At 42.0% G+C, this 25,406-nt stretch overlaps 2 protein-coding genes across 5 annotated transcripts in view; one reads left to right on the plus strand and one right to left on the minus strand.

Moving 5' to 3' along the window:
• Positions 1–16,453, minus strand: part of LOC117736878 (phospholipid-transporting ATPase ID-like) — a 31,162-nt gene extending 14,709 nt beyond the window's left edge. Inside the window, exons 1-7 of one of the 2 annotated variants that reach the window (XM_034542514.1) lie at positions 16,271–16,453; positions 8,495–8,563; positions 6,695–6,779; positions 6,263–6,321; positions 4,649–4,762; positions 2,976–3,074; positions 1,361–1,422 (exon numbers count right to left, since the gene is read on the minus strand). In XM_034542514.1, coding sequence (XP_034398405.1) covers positions 1,361–1,422; positions 2,976–3,074; positions 4,649–4,762; positions 6,263–6,321; positions 6,695–6,737 — 377 coding nt within the window. In that variant the 5' untranslated portion in view covers positions 6,738–6,779; positions 8,495–8,563; positions 16,271–16,453. The remainder of the gene's footprint in view (positions 1–1,360; positions 1,423–2,975; positions 3,075–4,648; positions 4,763–6,262; positions 6,322–6,694; positions 6,780–8,494; positions 8,564–16,270) is intronic. The other variant, XM_034542513.1, reaches the window with a different exon arrangement.
• A 2,297-nt stretch (positions 16,454–18,750) lies between these two features.
• LOC117736879 (metal transporter CNNM4) overlaps positions 18,751–25,406 on the plus strand; it is a 30,599-nt gene continuing 23,943 nt past the window's right edge. For all 3 annotated transcript variants that reach the window (XR_004609996.1, XM_034542515.1, XM_034542517.1), the window contains exon 1: positions 18,751–20,190. Coding sequence is in view for 2 of the 3 variants with exons in the window: in XM_034542515.1 (XP_034398406.1) it covers positions 18,777–20,190 (1,414 nt within the window). In the remaining variant the exon portion in view is untranslated. The remainder of the gene's footprint in view (positions 20,191–25,406) is intronic.

The raw sequence follows: 25,406 nt of genomic DNA on the forward strand, positions 1-25,406 counted from the left end.
TTTCCTGTATTATCGGCCCGCCTAGGCGTCTGCCAGTTAATAGTTTAGAGAACTTGGCTTGAAGACCAATATTTGATGCTTTTCAGGGTTTTTTACATTTCATTTAATTTCATTTATTTCACCTCCCTCTAGTTTGTTAGTGCTTATAATGGATGAATGAATAATGGACATTTTCACAATTTGCCTCCTTTGTCCTAAAAGCAATATGACTATGATCTTTTTTATCTTTTAAGAAATTGACAAATTAACCTTTGCACTCTTTACGTTTTCAGTGGATTGTTTTTTTCTTTTTCTTTTATGTTTATATTTAATATCTGCAAAAGGTTTTTTTTTCAACCGTCACTATGGGGCTCGTGATGCTCAGTTGCCATTTGTTTTCACATCTTATAAAGTAACTGATTATTAGAGTAATTGCAAAAATATTCCATACACACACACAATATCAAATATAAGAAATCTGTTAGTTCGAGCACTCGCCCCAAAAAATATGTATTTCTTTTGTAAAGGAACCAACACCTGTGGAAAACCAACAATGTTTTCAATACTGTTAAACATTATATGTTGATATGTATTGTCCTTGTGTTGATACAGAAGTCAATATATGATATATTATTGAGGAGGTTATTGGCTCGGTATTGTTTCTGGATACAAACAGACTCAAAATGTGTTTTTAGAGAAACAAAACAAAAAAAATGCATTTAAATTAAAGAACACTATTATTTTAGAACAGCTTTTCTCCACCAAATTTAAATAGCAGCCATTAGACCTTTTAAAAGAGATAAAACGTACACTTTTAATAATAAATGAAATGTGATTTTGGTGCCTATTCAAGAGGGTGTGGTTGCGTTGTGGAATTTGGATACTACCGTCTAAAATGCATGTTTCAATCCCACTTTCACCTTTGTATGACTTTCAATCTTTCTGTTTATAGACATGCCCTCTTTATTTTTTGTATATTTTTAGAGTATTTTCCCTGTATTTTGACCCGTCTGTGTATTCCTCGTGTGCTACACAACCTAAACTCTATCTACTGCCGCCAACAGGAAGCAGCTGCAGGATGGTGGGGAGTGCTTGTTTTGTTCCCTGTTTGACCTGAGGTCTGCCAGTCTAAATATACGAGGTGTGTTTGATTGGTGCATGGGATCTCGTGGGCATGATCCACCCTTAAGAGCTCATACGAGCAAACACTGTGACTTTATTTAAGCTAAAGGGCACCCAGGAAGGTTCCCTGAGGAACACCAACCTGCACAGAAAAGTTAAAAGAACCTGATGGCGCTACACAAAGACCAGGATGTAGCTGCATGAAACTTTGGATATAAAACACAGGTGTATTTCCCACGATTCACATGAACAAACTTACTTTCTGTCGATGAGGACTTGAACTTTTCTGTTGTTGACTTGATTGTCGCTCCTGTGGCGATTCTGGAAATCACACAAAAACACACCCAATGAAACAAAGTCACAAAAGGTCACAAGGAACTCAACTTTACCAACAAATAATATGACATGGGGTTCATTTCATTTTTTTTCTATTATACTTTCTGTTTTCAGCTTTTAGAATTTTAACTTCCATCCTAATTTATGATGCCGACAATTTCAGGTTCCCAACTTTTTTTTGGCTTGCGATTTTTGTGAAATAAACACAACTCCTCTTCTGTTAATCATCTCAAAGTTAACCAACCAATTTGGGAACCACCGAATCAGATTATTAACGTCTAAGCGTGACACTGAGGGAAAATGAGGCTCGATACAAATTAAATGGAGATCTCATCAGTATAATCTAAGAAATGCAAAAATCTACATCTACTAAATTCCTGCATTTAGGCGGTGGCTTATTAAAGCATCTGTTGTGTAAGTTCATCCACCCGGTCACACATGGTCAGTCTGGAGCTCCTGTGTACCGGCTCAGATCAACTCCACCCAAAGTCGATGACTTCACTAGAGGAACAGATGGGTAACGGAGAGGGGGGGGGGGGGCGTTCAGGATCGCCACCTCTGCCAGACAAAAGGACTCTTGTTCTCTTCAGTCGGCTAATGTTTAACTCACGGCAACTTGTATTTCCTCTTGGTGGTTTGGCATTATGTTATTGGATGACACACACACACACTCACACACACGCACACACACACAATAAAAAGTCATTGTCTTAGAGGAACATTTCGTATTGTTTTGGTTCCCGTAAGCCCTGTCTTGCAGGCTGAGCATTTCAGAGGTCCTGTTTTAATATTATTAAGTTCTCTTGTTTAATTTGATGTTTAATTTGATGTATAACATCAATATATTTGCTCATGTTTATTGTAAGGGTTTACACAGTCTGACAATAATGTGTAAATCAGTGTTAAGACAGCATTTAAGTTATTGTCTCTGGGGAAAGATCGTCTTCACGATATAACAAGATGTTTTATTTTTATTTTATGTCACAACGTTGCTTCCTCATTATTGCGACACACTGCAATATTCGGTATGAACACATCTTGGTTCCAGTCATAAGTGGAAGAAGTACTTTAATTAAAAGTACTTCAGTAAGTGTACAGCAGTAGTTTATAACAAAGATAACATACCATTAAGAGCAGAATACCTCCATTAGTAAATGTACTTAGTTATACTGTTATCACTGTGTACAATAAAAGCAGGAGAGATCTTGTATATTTGGTCCTGTATTTAAATTGAAGTAAAAAGTACAATATTTCCCCCTGAAATGTAGTAAAGCATTATATATATATATATATATATATATATATATATATATATATATATATATATATATATATATATATATCTCAAATGTGATCTGGGAAGTGGAAAAAAGGTTATAAAATCTAGTACAATCTTTATCAGTACGTGGGATTTAAAGCCGGTCTAGACCAAGTGGCAGATCTTTGTTTATTGTACGAACACCTCAAAGATCTAAAGTGTTTTTAATTTGTTAAAAAGAGGAAAACGCTCCACAAAGAAAAAAAACACGCTTGCTTACGATGTCGTCGGTGGCGTCCTTGGCAGCCGTGACCGTCAGCACGAGAACCAGCGGCACGACGGTGGTGAACCAGGACAGGGAGGAGATCTGAGGGATCACCTGGAGAACACGCACAGGAAAAAAACAGTCTTCGGTGCCCTTTAGCGTCCAAACGTCTTGATCAAAATGTTGCGCAACCCCGATGTATGCATACGCATAATTAAAGACAAGTTCATACTTTAAGATGACGTCGCTTTTCTTTATCAAGATACGGTGAGATAAGATACAGTTATTTATTATTTAGCCCCGAGGGAAACTGTTGTGCAGCAGTTGCAAAACAAAGTGGGGAAAAAGTGCAAATTAAAATAAAAATATAATAAAAAAAATAACAGTCTATAATGAGTGAATAGGGTGCAAAAAAACACATTGACAGACATTGTAAACAGGCTAACTCACCGTTAGCCCATTAGCCTGTTTAAATGTTGTAAACAGGCTAACGAGGGGGGGGGTTAGCCTGTTTACAACATTTAAAACAGGCTAATGGGCTAACGGTGAGTTAGCCTGTTTAAATGTTGTAAACAGGCTAACGAGAGGGGGGGGGGGGGGGGGTTAGCCTGTTTACAACATTTAAACAGGCTAATGGGCTAACGGTGAGTTAGCCTGTTTAAATGTTGTAAACAGGCTAACGAGAGGGGGGGGGGGGGGTTTAGCCTGTTAACATGTGCACAAATGTGTTTTTTTTTTTGTTAAAACCACATTGACAGGCTAACGGGGACTTAGACTAAGGGCTAACGGGGGATTAGCCTGTTACATGCCTGTCAATGTGCACATTTGTGTTTTTTTTTTAGATAATAACAATAATTGGTTGCTGAGGATTTGGACGGTTCCATTTTTGATCGTTTCTCAAAAAACTTGGTTCCAGATTGAAATGAGATTTGGTTGAAACATGTGACAACGAGGAGCCGATTAGAACTGGTTAGAAGTGGTTTCCTGTTGTTTTTATTAAAATGTACGATGAAGACAGTGTCTTTCGCTTCTTTAGACCGCTGTTGCCCTCCCCCCCCCCCCACACCCTGTGTTGCGCAACACGACCGCTCTTGCGCTCGATGACGCAATTTCCGTCCTGGATATCACACTTCCTTAATCTCACTGCACGTGATCATGCACATCCTGTTTGGTTGAACGCACCGCGAGGAAGAGCAGTCGCGTTGGCTTTCAGTTAGAAATACTTTATTTTCACCTACGATTAAAAAAAACAAAAAACAGACGGTCTGTGTGGTTTTAATTGAAAAGGAAACTCATATTTATGTTACCTTCTGCGTAGGGAATACAATTACTTTTGGTACTTTAAGTGTATTTTGATGATAACACTGTTGTGCTTTTACTAAGGAGACTTTTTTTTGTATACTGTATGCAGTATTTTCATACTGTAGTATTGTAAAAGTAAAATATCGGGAGTACTTCTTCCACCACCGTCTCACAGTAAGTTACATTAGCAGAGACGACATCACATTAAAAAGGGCCACAATCTGCATTTCATTGTTAGAGACATAGCAAACATTTCACATAATATTTGCCCGGGGCAGTTGGATGGCAGCCTGTATGTTTATTCCTGCATGTGTGTGTGTGTGTGTGTGTGTGTGTGTGTGTGTGTGGTGTGTGTGTGTGTGTGTGTGTGCGTTTGTTTCCCTCACCTGGAGCACCAGCAGAAACAGGAAGTAAGCGTTGGCGATCCTCTGGAACTGCTCGAACAGGTTGAGAGGCAGGAAGGTGAAGGGGTTGTACTTGGAGGTCTTGATGGCGTTCGTCTGGAAGAGCGTAAAAAAAGAAGGGGGGGATAAAGTTTAGGAACGGGGGATCGCATATATATATATATATAGTTATGGACCCCTGAACGAGATAATTCAAGCTTTATGTTTCAGCACCGTGTTGGTTGTCCAGTCGTACGACCATCGAAACAGGGAAATAAAATGTGGACAGAAAATGTACAAAAACCAGCAAATAAAAAAGACAATACACACCGGGGGGCATAACCTGGCCATAAACAACCACCGGTGGAACAACACACACCCCGGACAGCGTTTATATGACATGTTATGGAAATCTGGCCATATGTATCCTGGATGATAAGACAAGAAAGCATGCTGGGTAATCACATTCAATGGCTTGAACAAATGTTTGCCTTCGTTTTGCGGTCCTTCTGGATAGTCGAAGGGCAACGTGTGCACGTCAGGGACGTTAACAGACGGGCGGGTTCACGTTATCAAATCAACAAGATTAGAAGAACGACCTTCAGTTAAATCTATCAACGCTTATGTAACGCCCGTCATGATGGCGCCGATCGCAGGAAAAAATAAACTAAATATTGATTCTGACGTGTCAAAGGAGAAAAGCAACAAAAAAAAAAAGTTTTTTAAAAAGGTGAGAAAGTGTCAATAGCGATACGCTTGTGATTAAACAAACCGATACATTTTCGGGAGGCCGTCATTGAGAAAGGTCACTTATCTTTATTCTGACCTCGCACGATATTAAACAAAGTCAATTCGATTCAATTCAGTTTATTTTATACAGCCCAATATCACAAATTACAAATTCTCCTCAGAGGGCTTTACAATCTGTACACACATGACATCTCTGTCCCAGGACCTCACATCGGATCAGGAAAAGCAGATTAGGGATCCTCAGACGGATCCAAATGTGGAGAAATATTATTATTATAAAGATGACCGACTTTATGAGAGTCTAGACCGGTGGGAGGAAACTTTCTCTGTGCCAGGTGGATCTTATCAGGAGGCCGGCTCCGTTTATCACTCTTCACTAACAACAACAACACCGCCCACGGACGTTGTTCGGACTATAAATGTTTACATACATTCACGAGGAGAAGGGGGGGGGGGGGTTTCATGCGTTTACAACCATATTGGTATTTTTGTATAAATATCAAACTTTCCCTTGTTTTACCCACTTAATATTCTAGCAAAATTATAATAAACAAAAAATTATAATTTATTTCCTGTCATAAAATCCTCAGGAGTGTGGCCTCCGACACGCCTCGGGGGGGAACCAATCAGAAAACACCAAGAAACGCCTCCAACTCATCCATGCATTCATGCATCTTTAAAATCTATAATAGCGTTTTTGACTGTGACTGCAGCAACATGGAGAACAAAACCCTGAGGATAATTAATTTACCCAGAAGCCACCTGGACTTCTTTTGTCTCTCTGGCTCCGATAACGGACAGACGCTGGAGCAGCAAGACACGCCCCCCCCCCCCCCCCCTCCACGAAGAGTCGCCCCGACAACTCACCGCGTATTTAAAGGAGAGGTTGTACTCGCGGTCGTTGGCGCGGAGTTTCCTCTCCAGCTCTGGTTTTTGAAAAGACAAGAGAGACATTATTGTTATTGATTTAAAGGTGCGTTTTTTTTTTTTTTAAAAAGGACGTTCTCTTTCGATTATTATATATCGAGTTGCCAATTTCCATTTTTTCAGAGCAGTTTATTCAAAACTTTACTAATAACTTGATAAAAACTAATTGAAATAACATCAGATACAGTGCGTATTGACGACTGGAAGTTCATACGATACGAAAGAAAGCTCTGGAGCAGCCGCTGTATTGCAGCCGCTGTATTGCAGCCGCTGTATTGCAGCCGCTGTATTGCAGCCGCTGTATTGCAGCCGCTGTATTGCAGCGCTAACACGCTGGATCCTTCACGATGAGTCACGTCCATCGGGCCGTACCTCTCTCTTTCTTCCTCACGCACTCCACGCCAAAGAACGTCATCTTCTCGTCCTCTTCCTCCTGCTATCCATCCACCATAGCTGCCTGTGAAGAAGAAGAGACAGCTGTTACATTGCGCCTCCACATATCTCCATCACCCGGATATAAACACACACACACACACACACGCACGCGTCAAACATCGGCCTTCTCCTGGAAACTGTGGAGTTTAATCACCATCGCTGTTAAAAGTGAGAATGACTTAATGGCCGCCGGCTGCTATTCGGACATTTTTTTCCGTGAAGTGCCCTATGAGGTCATCGCTCCTCACTTTTTTTAAAATGATGGTTAAAGCACGTTTGAGGTTTCCTTTTAAAAAAATGTTAAAAAAAATTTCTTTTAATTATCTGACTGGAAGACGTGTTTATGAGGAAGCGGAGAAGGTGTAAACATCCATTACATTTATCTATTTTTTTTTTTTTTTTTTAAAAAAGGTCCACCGTGCGTCGAGAGAAAAAATATCACCAGAAAAACTCATTTAATAATATTAATATTTACAATACGTTTTATTTGTATAGAGCTTTAAAAACACTTTACATGAAAACGAACAATAGAAGCAGTAAGAATGTACACAAGAGAGCGGGTTAGGTTAATCCCTGGGGCTCTGCATGCGTGGGTTCGAATCCCACCCCTGACGTCAAGTTTATTTTAGTCAGCCTTTAGGATTATTCAATCATTGATTGAATCGTTAATTAATTTATTATAAAATAAAAATGTAAAAATGAGATTGCTGATGCAGATAAAACTACCATAAGGAAATATATCTTTAAAAATAATAATAATAATAATAATAACCTGTTCCTTGTTGATCTACTGAAATGAAAAGAGGTTTTCATACATTTTATTCACGACAGCGAGGACACTCAGATAAAGGGAAATAAAGTTATTTAAAAAGAAAGAAAAGGGAGGAGGGAACGTTTTTTAAGACTCGCGTAATTCATCTGCCTTTAACTTCCTCCTTTTCCATCCAGAAGTTATTACTCCAGGTTTGCGTCAGCCATCGAGCCTCTTTAATGTTCTTCTCTCCCCGTTAAGCAACCATGTATATATATATATATATATATATATATATATATATATATATATATATATATATCTTTTCCCCAGGGACAATAACTTAAATGCTGTCTTAAGTGAGGGTGTGTGTGTGAGTGTGTGCGTGAGTGTGTGTGTGTGTGTGTGTGTGTGTGTGTGTGTGTGTGTGTGTATGTGTGTGTGTGTGTGTGTGTGGTGTGTGTGTGTGTGTGTGTGTGTGTGTGTGTGTGTGTGAGTGAGTGTGTGTGTGTGCCCTCAGTCCATGTGGAGGTTTCCCAGACAGGAAGTGGTGAGTTTGGAGCTTTGGTTGCAAAAGTGACATCAGTGCTGGAGCTATAAATATCTGCCACATGTGTTTGTTGAAGAATGTGTGTGTGTGTGTGTATGTGTGTGTGTTTTAACATGAATGCCAAGGCTCTGTAAAACACACATGTTTGTTATTGTTTTTGCGTGTGTGTGTGTGTCTTTATTTATGCTTTTAGGCTTTATTTACTACAGTGCAGACACACACACACACACAAACACACACACACACACACACACTGCAGAGACAGAACTGGGCCCAGAGAATTAGTAATGGAGATACTGGGAACCAAACACAGCTGTTCCAGAAGTGCTCGTTACCTGCATGCAATGTATCCACAACACAAGAATCAGGGGAAAAAAACGTTAGCCGGTTTGCGAGCGCACACTAGGAACAGCTTCGTCGTGATTGGATGACTAACCTGTCAATCAAGCTCCTCGCAAACGCTTATTGATCAGGCTGTCCTCATCCGGCATTCGTAGCAATATACCTACGGGAAATAATGCGCCTTAATTAATAGGTATTTAGTGTGTAATCCACTTCATCGTGAACAAGGCCCACAGACCAGGTGGGTGGGGGAGGGGGCGGGACTAACAACCAGCCACCAGCTGTTCGTGGATATTTCACAATAATTTTGTTGCCCAGAACCAAACAAAGTATTTCTTGACCTTTTCCTAAACCTAACTAAGTACTTTAAAAAAATGTTTTAAGTACTTTTAAACCCAACTGAGTTGGAAAAAGGCGAAATGCTGATGGAGGTGATTATCTAGATTTCCGTATCCTTCCACGTTACGGACGACTTTGGCTCTCTCTTTCCGCTCACCACCAAAAATCTAATTTGTGTCTAATATAATGGTAGTAGTATCAGTAAAAAGGTACTTAAAGTATTAAAAGAAGCGATTGAGCAGTCGGTTTTTTAATATGATGTTTCTGATGCTTTCATGTGTACGTTGCATTTTACTGCTGGAGAGATGTTTTTAACTCCTTTGCATCATATTCTATATAAAGATCAAAGCACACGCAGAAACACGTCATCCCTTTATCACAATATTCAACGTCGACACATCTGGAGATAAGTGTTTTTTTTTTTTTTTTACTTGGTAATCTGAAAAGTAACTAAAAGCTGACAGATAATTGTAGAAAAATATATATTTTCCTCCGAAAAGTCGTGGATTAAAAGTACAAAGTTTGCGTAGCATGAAAAATACTCAAGTTACAAATACATTGAAGGCGTATTTAAGTACAGTACTCGAGTAAATGTATTTAGTTCCAATCCACCGCTGATTTAGTGCACATGAGCGTAACTTAACACGTAACTGCCGCACGTCAATTCCCCCCCCCCCCAAAGAAAATATGTTTTTTTAATTCAGGCCGCACGATTGTGGGCTGAAACGTGATCTCATTAAAAAACACGACACACTGTCAACACGATACTCGGGTTCCACTTCCAGCCGGATGTTCGGCACGTTGCACGTTTTAATAGGTCAGAAGGTCAAAAGCGGTTTCACATTTAGCTTTAAAAGCCACACAAAGCTGGGGGGGGGGGGGGGAGAGGCGCTTGAATCACAAGCAATAAAAAAAATACGCTTCAGCTGTACGTCCGACTTCTCCGTCTCTCCGTCACACACACACACACACACACACACACACGCACACAACCGATTACTTTCTAAAGAGCGGGCGACAAACATTGGAATCAATGCTGTTTTAGGCGGACAAAAGGAGCAGTAACAGTATCCCGGTGTCACGGCCACCTGTGACTGGCTCCAGAGGTCAGAGGTCACGCAGATGAATGGCCGTCTTGTCCGATTACTGATCTCTGGTTTCTCAAACTGAACAGTGCGCTATTATCAAAACTGACCGCTGGTCTGCAGCTGAAAGAAACTACCTTTTATCTCCTGTGTGTGTGCGTGTGCGTGTGTGTGTGTGTGTGTGTGTGTGTGTGTGTGTGTGTGTGTGTGTGTGTAGACAGATGCCTTTGTATAGTATCGAACTGACTGAGGACCTTTTGTAAAAAACATATTTTAAAGATGGCTATCCTTCTACTTACTCCAACAACAGCTGATGTGTAGGTCAGTGTGTGTGTGTGTGTCTGTGTGTAGGTTAGTGTGTTTGTGTGTAGGTTAGTGTGTTTGTGTACGTGTGTGTAGGTGAGTGTGTGTGTAGGTTAGTGTGTTTGTGTACGTGTGTGTAGGTCAGTGTGTGTGTGTAGGTTAGTGTGTTTGTGTACGTGTGTGTAGGTCAGTGTGTGTGTGTAGGTTAGTGTGTTTGTGTACGTGTGTGTAGGTCAGTGTGTTTGTGTAGGTTAGTGTGTTTGTGTACGTGTGTGTAGGTCAGTGTGTGTGTGTAGGTTAGTGTGTTTGTGTACGTGTGTGTAGGTCAGTGTGTTTGTGTAGGTTAGTGTGTTTGTGTACGTGTGTGTAGGTCAGTGTGTTTGTGTAGGTTAGTGTGTTTGTGTACGTGTGTGTAGGTCAGTGTGTGTGTGTAGGTTAGTGTGTTTGTGTACGTGTGTGTAGGTCAGTGTGTTTGTGTAGGTTAGTGTGTTTGTGTACGTGTGTGTAGGTCAGTGTGTGTGTGCGTGTAGGTTAGAGTGTTTGTGTACGTGTGTCTAGGTCAGTGTGTGTGTGTGTGTGTGTGTGTGTGTAGGTTAGTGTGTTTGTGTATGTGTGCGTATGTGTGTGTGTAGGTCAGTGTGTGTGTGTAGGTTAGTGTGTTTGTGTGTTTGTGTATGTGTGTCTAGGTCAGTGTGTGTGTGTAGGTTAGTGTGTTTGTGTACGTGTGCGTATGTGTGTGTAGGTCAGTGTGTGTGTGTAGGTTAGTGTGTTTGTTTGTGTATGTGTGTGTAGGTCAGTGTGTGTGTGTGTCTGTGTATAGGTTTGTGTGTTTGTGTACGTGTGTGTAGTTCAGTGAGTGTAGGTTAGTGTGTTTGTGTATGTACAATATCTGTGTGTGTGCAGGTTATTGTGTGTGTGTAGGTTTGTGTGTTTGTGTACGTGTGTGTAGGTCAGTGTGTGTGTGTGTAGGTTAGTGTGTTTGTGTATGTACATGTCTGTGTGTGTGCAGGTTATTGTGTGTGTGTAGGTTTGTGTGTTTGTGTACAAATAAAAATGGCCGACGGCAACAGCGTTTACAAAAGTGCACAATAAACACGAACGAGCATCATGGAGGTGTTGAGCAACCCTTAGAGGAGGAGTTCATTAAATTATTTAAAAGAGTTGCAGCCTTTTGTTCAAATCCCCCCCCAAAAAATACAAGATATATTTCTGTTTTAGAGAATTATGCAGCCATAACAATCACGGAGTCTTAATTTAAATAGGAATAATACATTTTAAAAGCTACTTTAGGGGACGACTGCATGTCAATGGCCTAATAAAAGGGGTAACCTGAATAACGATGAATAACTTTCCTCTCTCTCTCAACGCCACAGAGATAGGAAGTTGTTGCGTAATAGTTTCCGTCGATCGGCCAATCACCTTGCGGCTGCAGATAAGCTCGGTGGGCGCAGCTGCTGCGTTTTCCAGCATGTTTTGAGCTTCAGGTAAACTTTAAGGGCCCCTGAGCCCCCCCCCCCCCCCCCCCCCCGTACTCATGACCAAGACACCCAGACCCAGTCATTGTGTTCCCATTTGGAGTCACTTGCTCTATTTTTGGGGGTCATTTTGATTTTTTTGTCATTTAATATCTCTTTATAGACATTTTGCATCCCTTAGTAGTGTTTCTTTGTCGTCATTCTGCATCTCTTTGAGGTCATTATGTGTCTTTGTGGTTGCTTTGCATCTCTTTGTGTTCATTTTGAAATCAGTGTATGGCTATTAAGCATCTGATTGCGGTCTTTTTGTGTCTCTTTGTGTGTCCCTTAGTCATTTTGTCTCTTTTTGTTGTAGTTTTGCATCTCTATGTAGCTTTTTCTGGTTATTTTGCATCTTTTTCTTGTCATTTTGATGTCTTTGTGTTCTTAGGACATTTTTGTCTCTTGGTGTTAGTTAGTTAGCTTTCTGAAATCCACCAGCATACATTTTCTGTCTCGTCTCGCTCAACAGGTACTTGTCTTATCAGGCTGCTAGCTAATAATAGCGACAAGCCCAGAGGAACTAAAGCTTTCCTCTTCTGAAGTTGATGATTTGTAACTTCTAAAAGTCTGAACGGGTAAACTTCCCTCTTGTATGAAAACTGCAGCTCCAACTGTTGATTTTTGCGAAACACTTCAAACTGGCCGTCTGTGTCCGTTTCTCCATATCTGGCCCTCAGAATTTCGGTTACATGAACTCAACAATTGCAGGAAGTAGCACCGATAGCGAGTTCTTGCTAATTGCCCCCCAACGGCAACTCCAGTGGAAATCAAGGGCTGAGAGCAACTTCAGTTTTTAGACCAGCACGCAACTTTATAAGCATAAAGATATCGACTGTCATTGTTATTATGAGGACATTTCTACGTGTATCTTCCCTCCAGAATACTTATTTAATCATATGGTATGGTATTCAAATTTAAAGTTTTCCAATCGTAATGTGTCCCGAATACCATAAAAGTTGTATTACCATAACATATTATTGGGCTGCAACTAAAAGATACTTTTTGTTGTTGGTTAATTTATCTCATAACTGGAAGATGCTGATCCGAGGCATAACTTTGGGGCTGAAGGTCCCTTCTGTCCTCTGTGCCACTAAACCACACAGACCATATATTTGTTTTAGCTTGTTGGTTCTTCTGCTAATTTAGAGCCTCAGCTATGAACCTTCACCACAAAAGGGACAAAAACACACATTAACTCTATGCAGGGCGGCCACTAAAAAAAAGTCCTTCTTTTCTGCATGAAGTCTCCATTTAGATTCTAACACATATCGTCTTAAACGTTAATTAGTATAATGTGATTTAAAAAAAAAACACACACAGAAATTCAACCACCAAAATCAATAATTGCATTTCATTTCTTCACAATTGCTCTGGTGGAAAATAAGTGAGTATATTTAATCAAGTGTTTTAGTAAAGTACAAGGAATGTGCACTCTACCTGAGTGGTTCCATTCCACTACAATTATATGACGGCTGTGGTTACAAATTAAGATTTTACATTAAAAACACATGATGAAACACCATAGAAGAACTCGCATGTTACAGGTTGTATGTAAGTTCTAAGCAGTTCTACAAAAGAGACATTTCTCCTTTAAAACTTCTTCCATGGTTTCACTTAAATAACCGCGAGGTACATTTATAATATTGCATCAAAAGATAAAAGGAGAAAATACAGATGTGTGTATCAGAACTTAAGTTTTCCACCATTAATCGTCTCACAATATCTCAGAATTATGGCCAGTGATTAGTGCCACACCTCATTCACACGTTGGCACGAGTTCGCCGTCATACAATCTGCAGCATAAAGTAGTCAAAATGAGCTTCAGCACCGGAGTCAGGTGTTACTTTAACTTGGGTACTTTGGAATAATCCGCTTTAAATCCAACCGACGACTCGGTGTAATAAACAACCAGCTGCGTCGTGAGTTACTGATTAATTAACTGCTGTGTGAACCTGCGATCGCAGGATAAGTCGCCGCTCACAAACCGTCTCAATCTTTTGCATATATATATATATATATATATATATATATATATATATATATATATATTCTTTTCTTCTTTTTTTTGCCTTTTGAGAGCATTAACAAATGAACTGATTTAAGGGGTCAGGGACAGAGCCGTCGCCCGTTGAGACCTCTTTTCTCCACGGACGACGAGCGTTAACAAAAGCAAGAGTGTGGAAAAGTGAGACGCCGTTGTGACACCGCGACACAACGCGGCGCGGAGCCCACGACCGAAAGGCCCCGAACAATCGACCTCTGAATAATTCACCTGACCTCTCAGGTCACGGAAGCCACTCCTCCTCTCACCTTACCTGATTAAAAAAATAATAAAAAATAATGACATTTTGATTGACCTTTTTTTTTCCACGCTCAATCATCTCCTGAGTGCGCCCCACAAAAGACCCGGTGGACGCGGCGGCGTGCCGACGGCACGGCGGACGACCTTCGAGCTGCGACGGGGAACACAGATTCATTTGTGCAACTGGATAGAAGGAGATCAGATTCAAGGATTTACCTCACCTGACCTCTGCTGAGGTTCAGTCCCATGCACAACGCTTTTCTTTCTCATTAACTGCCTGTAACACACACACACACACACACACTCTTTATCTTACTCCTGCTTCAATTCATCACAACATTCAAGTCCTCGTTCCGCAGCGCGTTGCTTTTGTAAAATACATCTAAAAATGGGTTTTAATCAAATTCATGTTGGTCATATTCCTCTATTTTTCGTTGCTTTTCTTTATTCCTTTGTTGTCGGTTCACAGCTTTGGTTCAGACTGAGATATCTCAACAAACCGCTGGATGGATTGCCAGGAAATCGAGTACGGACATTCATGCTCCCCTCAGGAAGCACCTCGGACTTATTTTAGTCACGTTTCTAAATAATTTGTACACTCAACTTACCCTTAAATGCGTCGTATGTCCTCTACTACACCAGAACTCCCTTTCATCCATCACGTCGAGTGAAGCGAGTCCGTCCGTGTGTGTACTTTTGCATATCTCGAAAACCGCTAATCCGATCGACTTCAAACTATGTGTATGTGTTGTCGGGGACCCCGCGGAGGGCCGTGTCGAATTTGGTGCAATTCTGACCGACGACACGTTCGATATTAATGAAACTTGCAGAGTAGCTGAGGGGGGCGGAGCTTCATGCTCATGCATTTTCTTGCGGTTCCCTTTTGCCCGCTGGATGCTGGACATGCTGACGTTGCATACTGATGGAGTCGCGATCACGTTGTTCAGGGAGATGTTTGGGGAGTGTAAAGGTGCAAACAAGGGACTCGCCACTCGGGATTACAGATTAGGAGCGCTGCATCAATTGCAGCATGAAGATATCCATCAGGTTGAGAGCGCGAAGAAGTAGAACATAAAAAGGTATGAAAATTATGTTTTGTTTCAGGTTGTGACAAAGCAGCACAGAAACATTGTGTGGATTTTTATAAAATGTTATGAAATGTTTCTTATTTCAGACTTTTCAGGGGCCCCTTAACCTTTTTGACCTTGTACATTTACTTAAATACTACACTTAAAAGTACACATTTTGAGGCGCTTGTACTTTACGTGAGCGTTCGAATCTTCTTCTTTATAATATTTTTTTTTTAAAGGAAAACATTGTACTTTTTACTCCACAGTGTGTATTTGACGCACTTTGCAGATTCAGACGAACAATACGAAATATAAAAATCAGCACAGAAAAAAAAAAAAAAAAAAGATGATGTAATCGCAAAAGCTCCAGCTTTACCAGTGGCATTAGAATGCAACGATATTTATAATTCAACCATTTCATATATATATGTATATACGATTCTGAAATGAGCCATTCTGCATAAGGAGTACTTTAACTTCTTTTTTTCTAATTTTATTTTTACTATTTTTTGACTGTAGTAGTTTTACTTGCAAAAGAGTATTTGTACACTGTGCTGTCGCTGCTTTTATTAAAAGAAAAGCATCATGGCTGAACGTCTCCTTAAGTCTGAAACTACTTCACCCTGAATAGAAACTTAACACCCCCCCCCCCCCCTGCGCAATGAAAAAGCTACTCATCCCTGCTCACCACAGATTACTGATATTCATCATCTGCACACGTAGTTTTCATCTCATCAGCACTCCCACAAACAAACGGGGGCCGTTCATATTCAGACTGCAAGCAAACCTTCCTTTTGTGAATTGAAACAAAAAATACAGAAGAATCCTGCACAAAAAAAAAAAGCACTTTGAAAGAAAGAAAGAAAGTAAAAACACATGTTGCCTGGAAGAAGTTTTTGGAGAAGTTGTGGGTGGAAAAAACTACAAACCCCGCTCAAATGAGTCGTTTTGAGAGAAGAAAAGAAAGAAAGGGAAGTTTTCCAACCCAAAACAAACCGACTCTCTTCTCTCTTTAACTTTAATCCGTTACTTTCTAAAAGTTGAGGACTCGGAAGCAGAGAGTGAGGCAGCTTCCTGTCTGCCTTTCTCTCTCTCTTCCTCCTCCATCCCTTCCCCTTTCTCCCCCACCCCTCACAAATAATAATTTTTAAAAAATCCATCTAGGCATTTAACGCCCCCCCCCCCCCCTCCACCCTCCAGCACCCCGATTCACCTTGACGCCTCCAAGGTCAACCCACAGTGGCGTCTTCTTACCGTGCGTCCCGGTCTCGTGCGCGCTGCGTCCTCCAAACAGCGTCCTGGGTTAGAAGACGCGGAAATGTCCCAACTGCGGTCGGAGGCGAGGGGCTAATGTTCTCTTCTTCCTTTCTTTCTCCTCCAGGCTTCTCCTCCACCACCCGCCTCCTCTCCGCTCCCCTCCCTCTCTCGTGCTCTCCACTCCTCCCCCCTTCTCTCTCTCTCTCTCTCTCTCTCTCTCTCTCTCCGCTCCCCTCCCGTGGGCGCAGCGTTAAGTTAAAGTTCTACTCTTTGACCTTCATTAACCAAAAAAAAAAACATTAGCAAAAAATAAGTAAAGTGATTAATAAGTTTGACCCGTATAGTGAACTTATGAATGAAACCATCAGCTTTTCAGCTTTTCGGAGCCAGAGGTGTAAAATACTCTGTATTGCATTGGAAATGTCACTGGGTGTAAGTCACGTGACATGACATGACGTCATGGCAGAATAAACAGACCGGTGACGGGACAGTACATTTCTATATGTTGGAAGTTAATCTTTGAACTCACCGATGAAGTCAAACAGCCTCACTGAACCAAACTTTCCTCAAAGGATGTTGTGGCCACCAGGTGTCGCCAAAATGCATAAAGTCACATCTTTAGATTATCGTTTTAATGTTTTGAGCTTTTTTTTTTCAATTGAGTTGGCTTTTAAAAAAAAAGAAGCTTTTGAGAATATTTAATGCCCCAAAAGTGTTTTTTTTTCTCATCTATTGTGTTATCACAGATTACATAATTCTATGTTGGTGGTGTATTTACTTTAAAGCAGTTGCAGTTATCAAAACGAGTCGCACATACACATTTTTAAAGAAATGTCGTAATCTAATACAAAAATTCAAATACAGAAATTGATTGTTGGATGGAAACACAACCTGGGGGTCATTACAAGGTTTGAGGATGTTGAACTATTTTGTCCGTTTGCTCATCTCTAATGCGCTCGTCTGTAGGGAAACAATAAAGGGAAACAATTAAATAGATTTCTGCTTTATAAAGCTTCATCTGCTTCTTCTTCGTTCCTCTTCACCGGTGGACGTAATTTATGTATTCAAATACAACTAAAGCACAAGGTATTTTACTTCAGCATCCTCATTTCATAACACTTTATACATTAGGTTGCATTTCTAAGTGAGATTTAAACAGTGTATCATCTGATGAAATATGAAACCTTGTTAGATTAAACACAATGAGCTATGTTGGCATACTTTAAAAGAGGCCTTTCTGCATGATGACTAATGTAGTGCGATATTTACACTGTATTCGTGCTATACTTTAACTTGAATAAAGTTTAAACAGCTCCTTGTGATAAAAAACATGTACATTTTAATCATTGCAATGAATCAACTAAATATGTGTTGACAATGCATGAAACGAAAACAAAAGAAAAATATATTTAAAAAATAATTCAAATACAGCTGCAGGTTGGTCAGTAAAACAACAACAACACGTTTGCATCATCTGCACAAAAGTAAATTCATTCAAAACAAATTCATAATTTGAAGTCACCATTCACACAGCCAGGCTGCACATTCGTGATCTGACCAGAAGGTGGAGCTGTGTTCTGAGAAAAGACATTCACATGGACGGATGTTTCAAAAGAAAAAGAAGATATTTGTGTATTTTGATCTTTTTAAATTTAGCATTCTCCTCTATTTTAAAGAAATAATACATTGGTTCAGCACTTCTCAAACAAGAGACTGCTCAGATTTCCTTTTTTAGGATCAGTTATTGTGTTGTTGTTTTGTGGTCTTTGTCATCTTATACTCAGATGTTTCCATTACTTGTAAATCATAAGAGGGACCATGATAACAAAATAAACATGTGGGTATTTAACTGTATTTAAAAATTAAAATAGTTTAATGTCAATTAGTTGTATTCACTGATGTGTACTTATATTCTGTCCCCTAGGAAACTATTCTATTTATGATTTGACGCCAACAAGCAACAATAAGAGTATTTTTTAAAAATCGTTTTAATCCCATGTATCCTTTAATACATGACTGGAAATTAATTTTAAGTAAAGGTAATTGCAATTGAAATGCCATTATACTGTATCTGGATTGTTGCTGATAAAAAATAATGTAAAAAGGACAATGCATTAAATGGGAATCCAGCTGTATTGATAAGCACTCATATCGTTCAGCTTATATTACTAATAAATAAAAACATAAATAAAACATGTGGTTTGTCTGTGGTATCACACCTCGAAATGTGTCATTAAAAACAAATCTGTGAGAAAAAAAAACTATTTTTAACCCTCCCCCCCCCGCCCAGTCCACCTTAAAAGCAAATAAATAAATAAAATAAAGCAAAAATATCGGTCGACCTTAAAAATGATAACTGAAGGGGGCTCGGTCGAATGACGTGTCACCCGCCGATTGGCTGCGTTTCCGATGTCAGCGGGTATGCAAATGAGCGTGGGGCGGGCTCGAGTGGAAAACGAGTAGGTGACGTCAGTTCCCCCCATTCGCAGAGAGCGAAACAAACATGGCGATAGACTCGAGTGGACGGGGGTTCACGCTGACTTTACTCGTCTTTTCCTGCGTTTTCTCGGGCGGTCGGGCCGAGGGCCCGGCGGCGGAGTCGCGGGGCGGGCCCCGGATCCTCGGCATGCGGCTGGAGAAGAGCGACACGCCGGCCGGGACCACCGAGAGAGGGGTTATCCAGGTGACCGAGGGCAGCGACACCCTCTTCAGGTTCTACGGGCTCCGCTTGCTGCCCAACACCTCGTCGCTCATCAAGTTCACGGAACTTTACTCCAGCGACACGGAGGACGACACCTTCGGCGCGCTGACGGCCCCGATCAACAGGACTTGTTCCGAGCTCACGAAGGACGTGGAGGTGAAGGGGTCCATGGCGGTGACCAACCAGAACACCTCCGGCGTGGTCAGCCTGCGGATCAAGCAGCTCCGCAAGAGCGAGGTGGTCAAGGTGTTCGCCCTGTGCGTCCGCGACACGTCGGAGAAGGAGGAGACGTGGTACCTGATGGACGACCAGGACGGCAGGGTGCGCGTGGTGGAGGTGGCCAAGTCCCTGCTGCCCATCTGGCTGCAGGTGATCCTCATCACATTCCTGCTGGTGCTGTCCGGCATGTTCAGCGGGCTCAACCTGGGGCTGATGGCGCTGGACCCGATGGAGCTGCGCATCGTGCAGACCTGCGGCACCGACAAGGAGAAGAAGTACGCGCGCAAGATCGAGCCCATCCGCCGCAAGGGCAACTACCTGCTGTGCTCGCTGCTCCTCGGCAACGTGCTGACCAACACCAGCCTCACCATCCTGCTGGACGACCTCACCAAGTCCGGCGTCGGCGCCGTGATCGCCTCCACCGTGGGCATCGTGATCTTCGGCGAGATCGTGCCGCAGGCGCTGTGCTCGCGTCACGGCCTCGCGGTCGGGGCGAACACCATCATGGTCACCAAGCTGTTCATGCTGCTCACCTTCCCGTTGTCGTGGCCCATCAGCAAGATCCTGGACTGCGTGCTGGGCCAGGAGATCGGCACCGTGTACAACCGGGAGAAGCTGGTGGGGATGCTGAAGGTCACCGAGCCCTACAACGACCTGGTGAAGGAGGAGCTCAACATGATCCAGGGCGCGCTGGAGCTGCGCACCAAGACGGTGGAGGACGTGATGACGCCGGTGGGCGACTGCTTCATGATCCACAGCGACACCGTGCTGGACTTCAACACCATGTCGGAGATCATGGAGAGCGGGTACACGAGGATACCCGTGTACGAGCACGAGCGCTCCAACATCGTGGACATCCTGTACGTCAAGGACCTGGCCTTCGTGGACCCGGACGACTGCACCACGCTGAAGACCATCACCAAGTTCTACAACCACCCGGTCCACTTCGTGTTCCACGACACCAAGCTGGACTCCATGCTGGAGGAGTTCAAGAAAGGTTTGTGGGGCAACTTTTAAGTGAATATATATATATATATATATATATATATATATATATATATATATATATATATATATATATATATATGCGCGCATGCATGCAAGATTAATACAGTGTTGGTGAAAGTACCCTAAAGTAAATAAAGCAGTACTCGTGTGACAAAATATTCAAAATCGTACATATATATATATATATATATATATATATATATATATATATATATATATACTTAAAGTATTAATCTCTCAGAATGGCCCGTTTTTTTTCCTCCGAAATGTTTATTATTGAATTACAAAGTTGATGCATTAAAGTTTGCATCAACCAATTTAAAAGCAGCTCCACCGTTACCAGCTTAATTAATATATACAACAACAAAAATGTAATAATGTATTAGTTGAGTTTAGTTTTGTATTAACATTATAACATCTGCAAAAACCAACTAAATGAAGTAAAAGAAGTGCAGTAAAAAGTGCAATAGTCGCCTCTGAAATATGTGTGAGGGTGGGGGTGTGGGTGTGTGTTACACAATTGCATCACTGCTCCTCTTTCCTCGTATGTTTTCCCTGTTGGGCGTTGGTTTACACAAGGAGGTTACAGCTGAGCTTGACCTTTTGACCTCTTGGTGGAGAAAGCCAAGCAAGGAGAGAAGTTTCCATCTCCTGCAGCACTGCAAAGAAGGAAAAAGGCATCCCTCGTGTTTTGAGTATACGATGTAGAAGTCCGTATTGGTCTTAAAGTTGCTGTTCCTTAGTATTTGCTTCCAGGAGGGATGCTGAATCAAGTTCAACCCTCTTTTAGCCTTTTGTTGAGGGTGTGACAAAAAGAGAGAGAGAGGAGGCGTGGCCTATTTCTTACAATCCAAACGAGGTGAGCAAGTAAACCTGTTGCAGCCGCGTTTCTGACAAAAAGAGAGCGAAGTGGTCGTTGAGTCTTTGTCTGCGTCTCCCTCACGTGCACACACACACACTTTCTTCTCTCAAGAGGAGTGGAGTGTACACACACACACACACAATGACGCCACAACCCCCCGCTGGGGTTTATTTTTCCTTTCCTCGTCTCGTCTCAAGGTCACAGACGGGTAGACACACACTTTGCTGTGTATCTGTGTGTGTGTGTGTGTGTGTGTCTTCCTTCTCCCTTTTCCGAATCTTAAGACGATGCGATGGAGGTTGAAAACATCAGGCGAAACTTTTGACGTCAGCATCCTCGGCACCGTTTTTTTAATTGCCGTAGTGGCGCCTCGTGACATTTGGCCGAGAAACGTCTCAGTCGGCTCGTCTCAGTCGGCTTGGCTGGCGACGTGGGAGTTGTTTGGCATGCACACACACACACACACACACACACACACACACACACACACACACACACACACACACACACACACACACACACAGGCTGCACAGAGAAGCTCTTTGCCTGGAAGAAAAAGATGTACTGCACTCGGTTGTCGTGTTGCGTTAGAGAACCCCTCCACCCCCTTCTCCCCCCGGTGCATCATCACCGGTGATCAGACACCAGAAACATACCTCAAAGTAACAAACATTTTCAGGCATCTGGTGTCTACTTTGTTTTGAGTGTGGTGCGTTTGAAGTAAACTCACGTTTTTAGAGGTTGAATTTTGAGGGGAGGCTACGAATATGAAACGACGTATAACTTCACTGGGATCAAAATGTAGACCGCGTTTCAGCTTCTAGTCACTTCATCAACACTTCTGCTTTTTTTTTTTTGTTGCCTGATAAGAACCAGAAGAGATTTGACACCTCGGTTTAAAAAAAGAATCTGGGAACTGTCATTTAATTTTAAGGCGGCATGTTTTTCTTCTAAGATTAAGTGTGCTGAAGATTTTCTCTGGATTAGAAACTAACATTGAGTTGTGTGGCATCTGTGACGCAACCGGGCGGCAATCGTCAGTTCTGGAAAGTGAAGCTGATGCTTCATGTGTTAAAGCTGCATTCTCTCTCCTGGCCACCAGGGGGCGACTTCTCTGGTTGTATAGAAGTCTATGCTTCATGTGTTAAAGCTGCATTCTCTCTCCTGACCACCACGGGGCGACTCCTCTGGTTGTATAGAAGTCTATGCTTCATGTGTTAAAGCTGCATTCTCTCTCCTGACCACCACGGGGCGACTCCTCTGGTTGTATAGAAGTCTATGCTTCATGTGTTAAAGCTGCATTCTCTCTACTGATCACCAGGGGGCGACTCCTCTGGTTGTATAGAAGTCTATGCTTCATGTCTTAAAGCTGCATTCTCTCTCCTGACCACCAGGGGGCGACTCCTCTGGTTGTATAGAAGTCTATATAAATGACTCTACTTCTCTTGATTTATTCCCTCAGTAAACATTGTAAACATGAGTTTATGGTCTCAAACTCTAGTTTCAAGTCTTCTTCAACACAGCGTGATGTTCATTTAGTAAATTATGGTCCATTTAGAGTCAGAGACCATAAAGCAGGGTGTGCTTTAGGGTTGGGCTTACTGTGATTGACAGGTTGCGACCAGAGCGTATCTCTCTCGCTGGTTGAACGCGAGAGAAGATCTGCTTCCTGCTTCTTCTTTTCTTTAATATGTTCATCAAGTGTAGATTTTAATCCTCTGATACACAACAGGAAGGATTTGTTTGTTGTTTTTTCGAGCAAAATCCAGAATATCCAAAGGGAAATCCGACATGAAGTAGTTTACAGTTGTACAACACGCACACACGTACTTCATTAACTATTAGAAACGTTGTTTTTATTTACCATGCCAGCCTCCACGCTGTGACCATGTTGCCGTGGTAACCTCAACTCTCCCACCCACCCCGCTCACGTCTCAAGTTCCTCTCACTTGCTGCCTGGCATCGGTTTCCACGGGGACGGCGTCCAACAGCGAGTGTGTGTGTGTGTGTGTGTGTGTGTGTGTGTGTGTTTGTGTGCGCACAATCTGCTTTCTTTGGGTTCTGCTGCAATATTTTAAACTGTTTACTTTTGACATTTGGGTCTGAAAGTCATCGATACTTTATATTCTGACATTTCTGTGTGTGTGTGTGTTCGCTCGCTCGCTCGCTCGCTCTACAACCCTTTCAGTTATCGTGACCTTTCTGGTCGACTATGAAGCACCCTTTTCGGATGAGATGAAATGATGCAGGAAATAAGTGAGAAAATATCCTCCTCTCAAAGGCGTCTTCACTTATAAAAAAATAGTGTGTGTGTGTGTGTCATAGCAAATAGTGGAACGAGGTGAAGAGCTTTCTGAGATTTAAGAAAATTAAAAAGTTGTGCCTCGTGTGCACCGGTCATTAGCCGATCTGGATTCATGCGCTCTCTGGACGTATAATTTGTAAAACACACAGACGCAAGTGAACCATGAATTCACCGGCGGCTCATCACACACTCCGTCAACAGACCGTCACATGTTGCCCCTTGTCGAGCAGCAGCGTATTATATGAGCCTACATTTTGTCCTCGGGGCGCTTTGATAATACCCCGTGAAGGATCAAACGCCAACACGTAAGACAATATTTCCTTTTGTATCGTTTTAATACCATTTTTGTTTCATAATGATGGGGGATGGGGGGATGATGAAGAAAGGCTCAGCCTTGTCGTAAACAAACAAACAAAACAAACCATTATTTTTCTACAGTCATTTCTAAAGTAATGCCCCAAAAATCTCATTTTGCGCAAGCTGTCCAAAATATCTAAATATGTGATGAATATTAAAACACGTGTATTTGTGTTTTGGGGGAAAAAAACTAGACATTTGAATATTTCAACGGGGGGGGGAGAAAATAAGACTTCTTGTGATTATCAATCGCATCCCAAGTTAAGAACATAAAGTCCGTGGGCGTCTTTTACGGTAACCGTGGTAACGGCGTCCCTCTAGTGTTAACCGATGATCCCACGTATTCGTTTATTTCTCGGATCAGAGTGTTGTTTTCGGCTTTCCAGTCATTTTCTTTTGTGGTTATTCCTGTTGTAATAAAGTAATAACTACCCTTGTTTGCACTTCTTTTGTTATGGTTGGTGAAACCGCATTAGCCGGGCTGTGAGTCAGTCTGCAGGTCGCAGGACGAACAGACTAAACACAACATTCCAGTTGAACCTTCAACACGTCGAGCCTCTCGAGGGGGGGGGGGTGGGGATGAATCACTTGTTTTTCTCTGCGTTCGGGCACTTATCTGGCCACCTCCTGCCTGGCCTTTAGGACCCCCTTCCCACACACACACACACACAGTTTCTGACATTTTATAGGTCAAACATTCAAGAAAATAATCGACAACGATAAAAAGAACAGCTCCAATGTAAACATTTATACAAATAAATAGTATTAGTGAACACTCGTCACACGGAGAGGTTGGAAGAAGTTTCCACACAAAAAAAAACAACGTTATAAATCTCTACATAGAAACCTGAAACCGCCTTTTTGCTATTTTCTTCAGCGGAGTGCAGTTAGTGACAGTGTGTGGGCTCCGACAGGTGGGCGGGGCTTAGCGACGGGACATTCGTAGCTCGAGGCGATTCCTATTGGTCTAACGGTCGGTTCGGGGCCGGTGCCAGGTCACCCGAGACCCGGTTTGAGGACATACTTTTAGTATTTAAAGGCTAAATACATATTCCTTCCTAACAGCGAGCTGGAATGGAGCGCTTCTCGGCACACTCGGAGGGGTTGTTCTTTTCTCTTTTGTCTCCTCCTTAATCAACACTTTCAACCGTTGGCCTCGTCACGGCACTCCCTGATGTTGGGCGTCACGTCGGCAACGTCGTCCCTTTCTTCTTCTTTTTTTTTTTAACCACATTCCTTCCTCTCGATCTAACTCGAACCTATAAGCTCGGCTCTGAGCTCTCGACCTGTCACTCAAATCTTACGGTTTTGTTAGTCTGCCTCCTTTCTGTGTGCCAAAGGGGATTTTACCACTTTACCCGGTCTCATATGAGGCTGTCACCAGGAGGACCTGAACCTCCACTCCCCCTTTTTTCTTTTGTATGATGGGTGTGTCTCTACCGCCGGTTGCTATTATTCCACTTCTCTAGCGTCTCGCCCCCCCCCCCCCCCCCCCCCCCATGTGTTCTGTGTTCTTCTGTTTTTTTTAAAGTTTTCGTCTGTCAAGGTAAGAGCAGGCGTTTTAAACATTTTTAAAAAACAATAAATAAAAACAAGCCTCTTTTTTAATTTTATTTTTTATTGCTGCAGGAAAAACATTTTTCAGAAAGTCGTTAATTGTTGCGTAACGAGACGCTGATGT

The sequence above is a fragment of the Cyclopterus lumpus genome, chromosome 9 (genome assembly GCF_009769545.1).
Source record: "Cyclopterus lumpus isolate fCycLum1 chromosome 9, fCycLum1.pri, whole genome shotgun sequence".
NCBI classification, from domain to species: domain Eukaryota; kingdom Metazoa; phylum Chordata; class Actinopteri; order Perciformes; family Cyclopteridae; genus Cyclopterus; species Cyclopterus lumpus.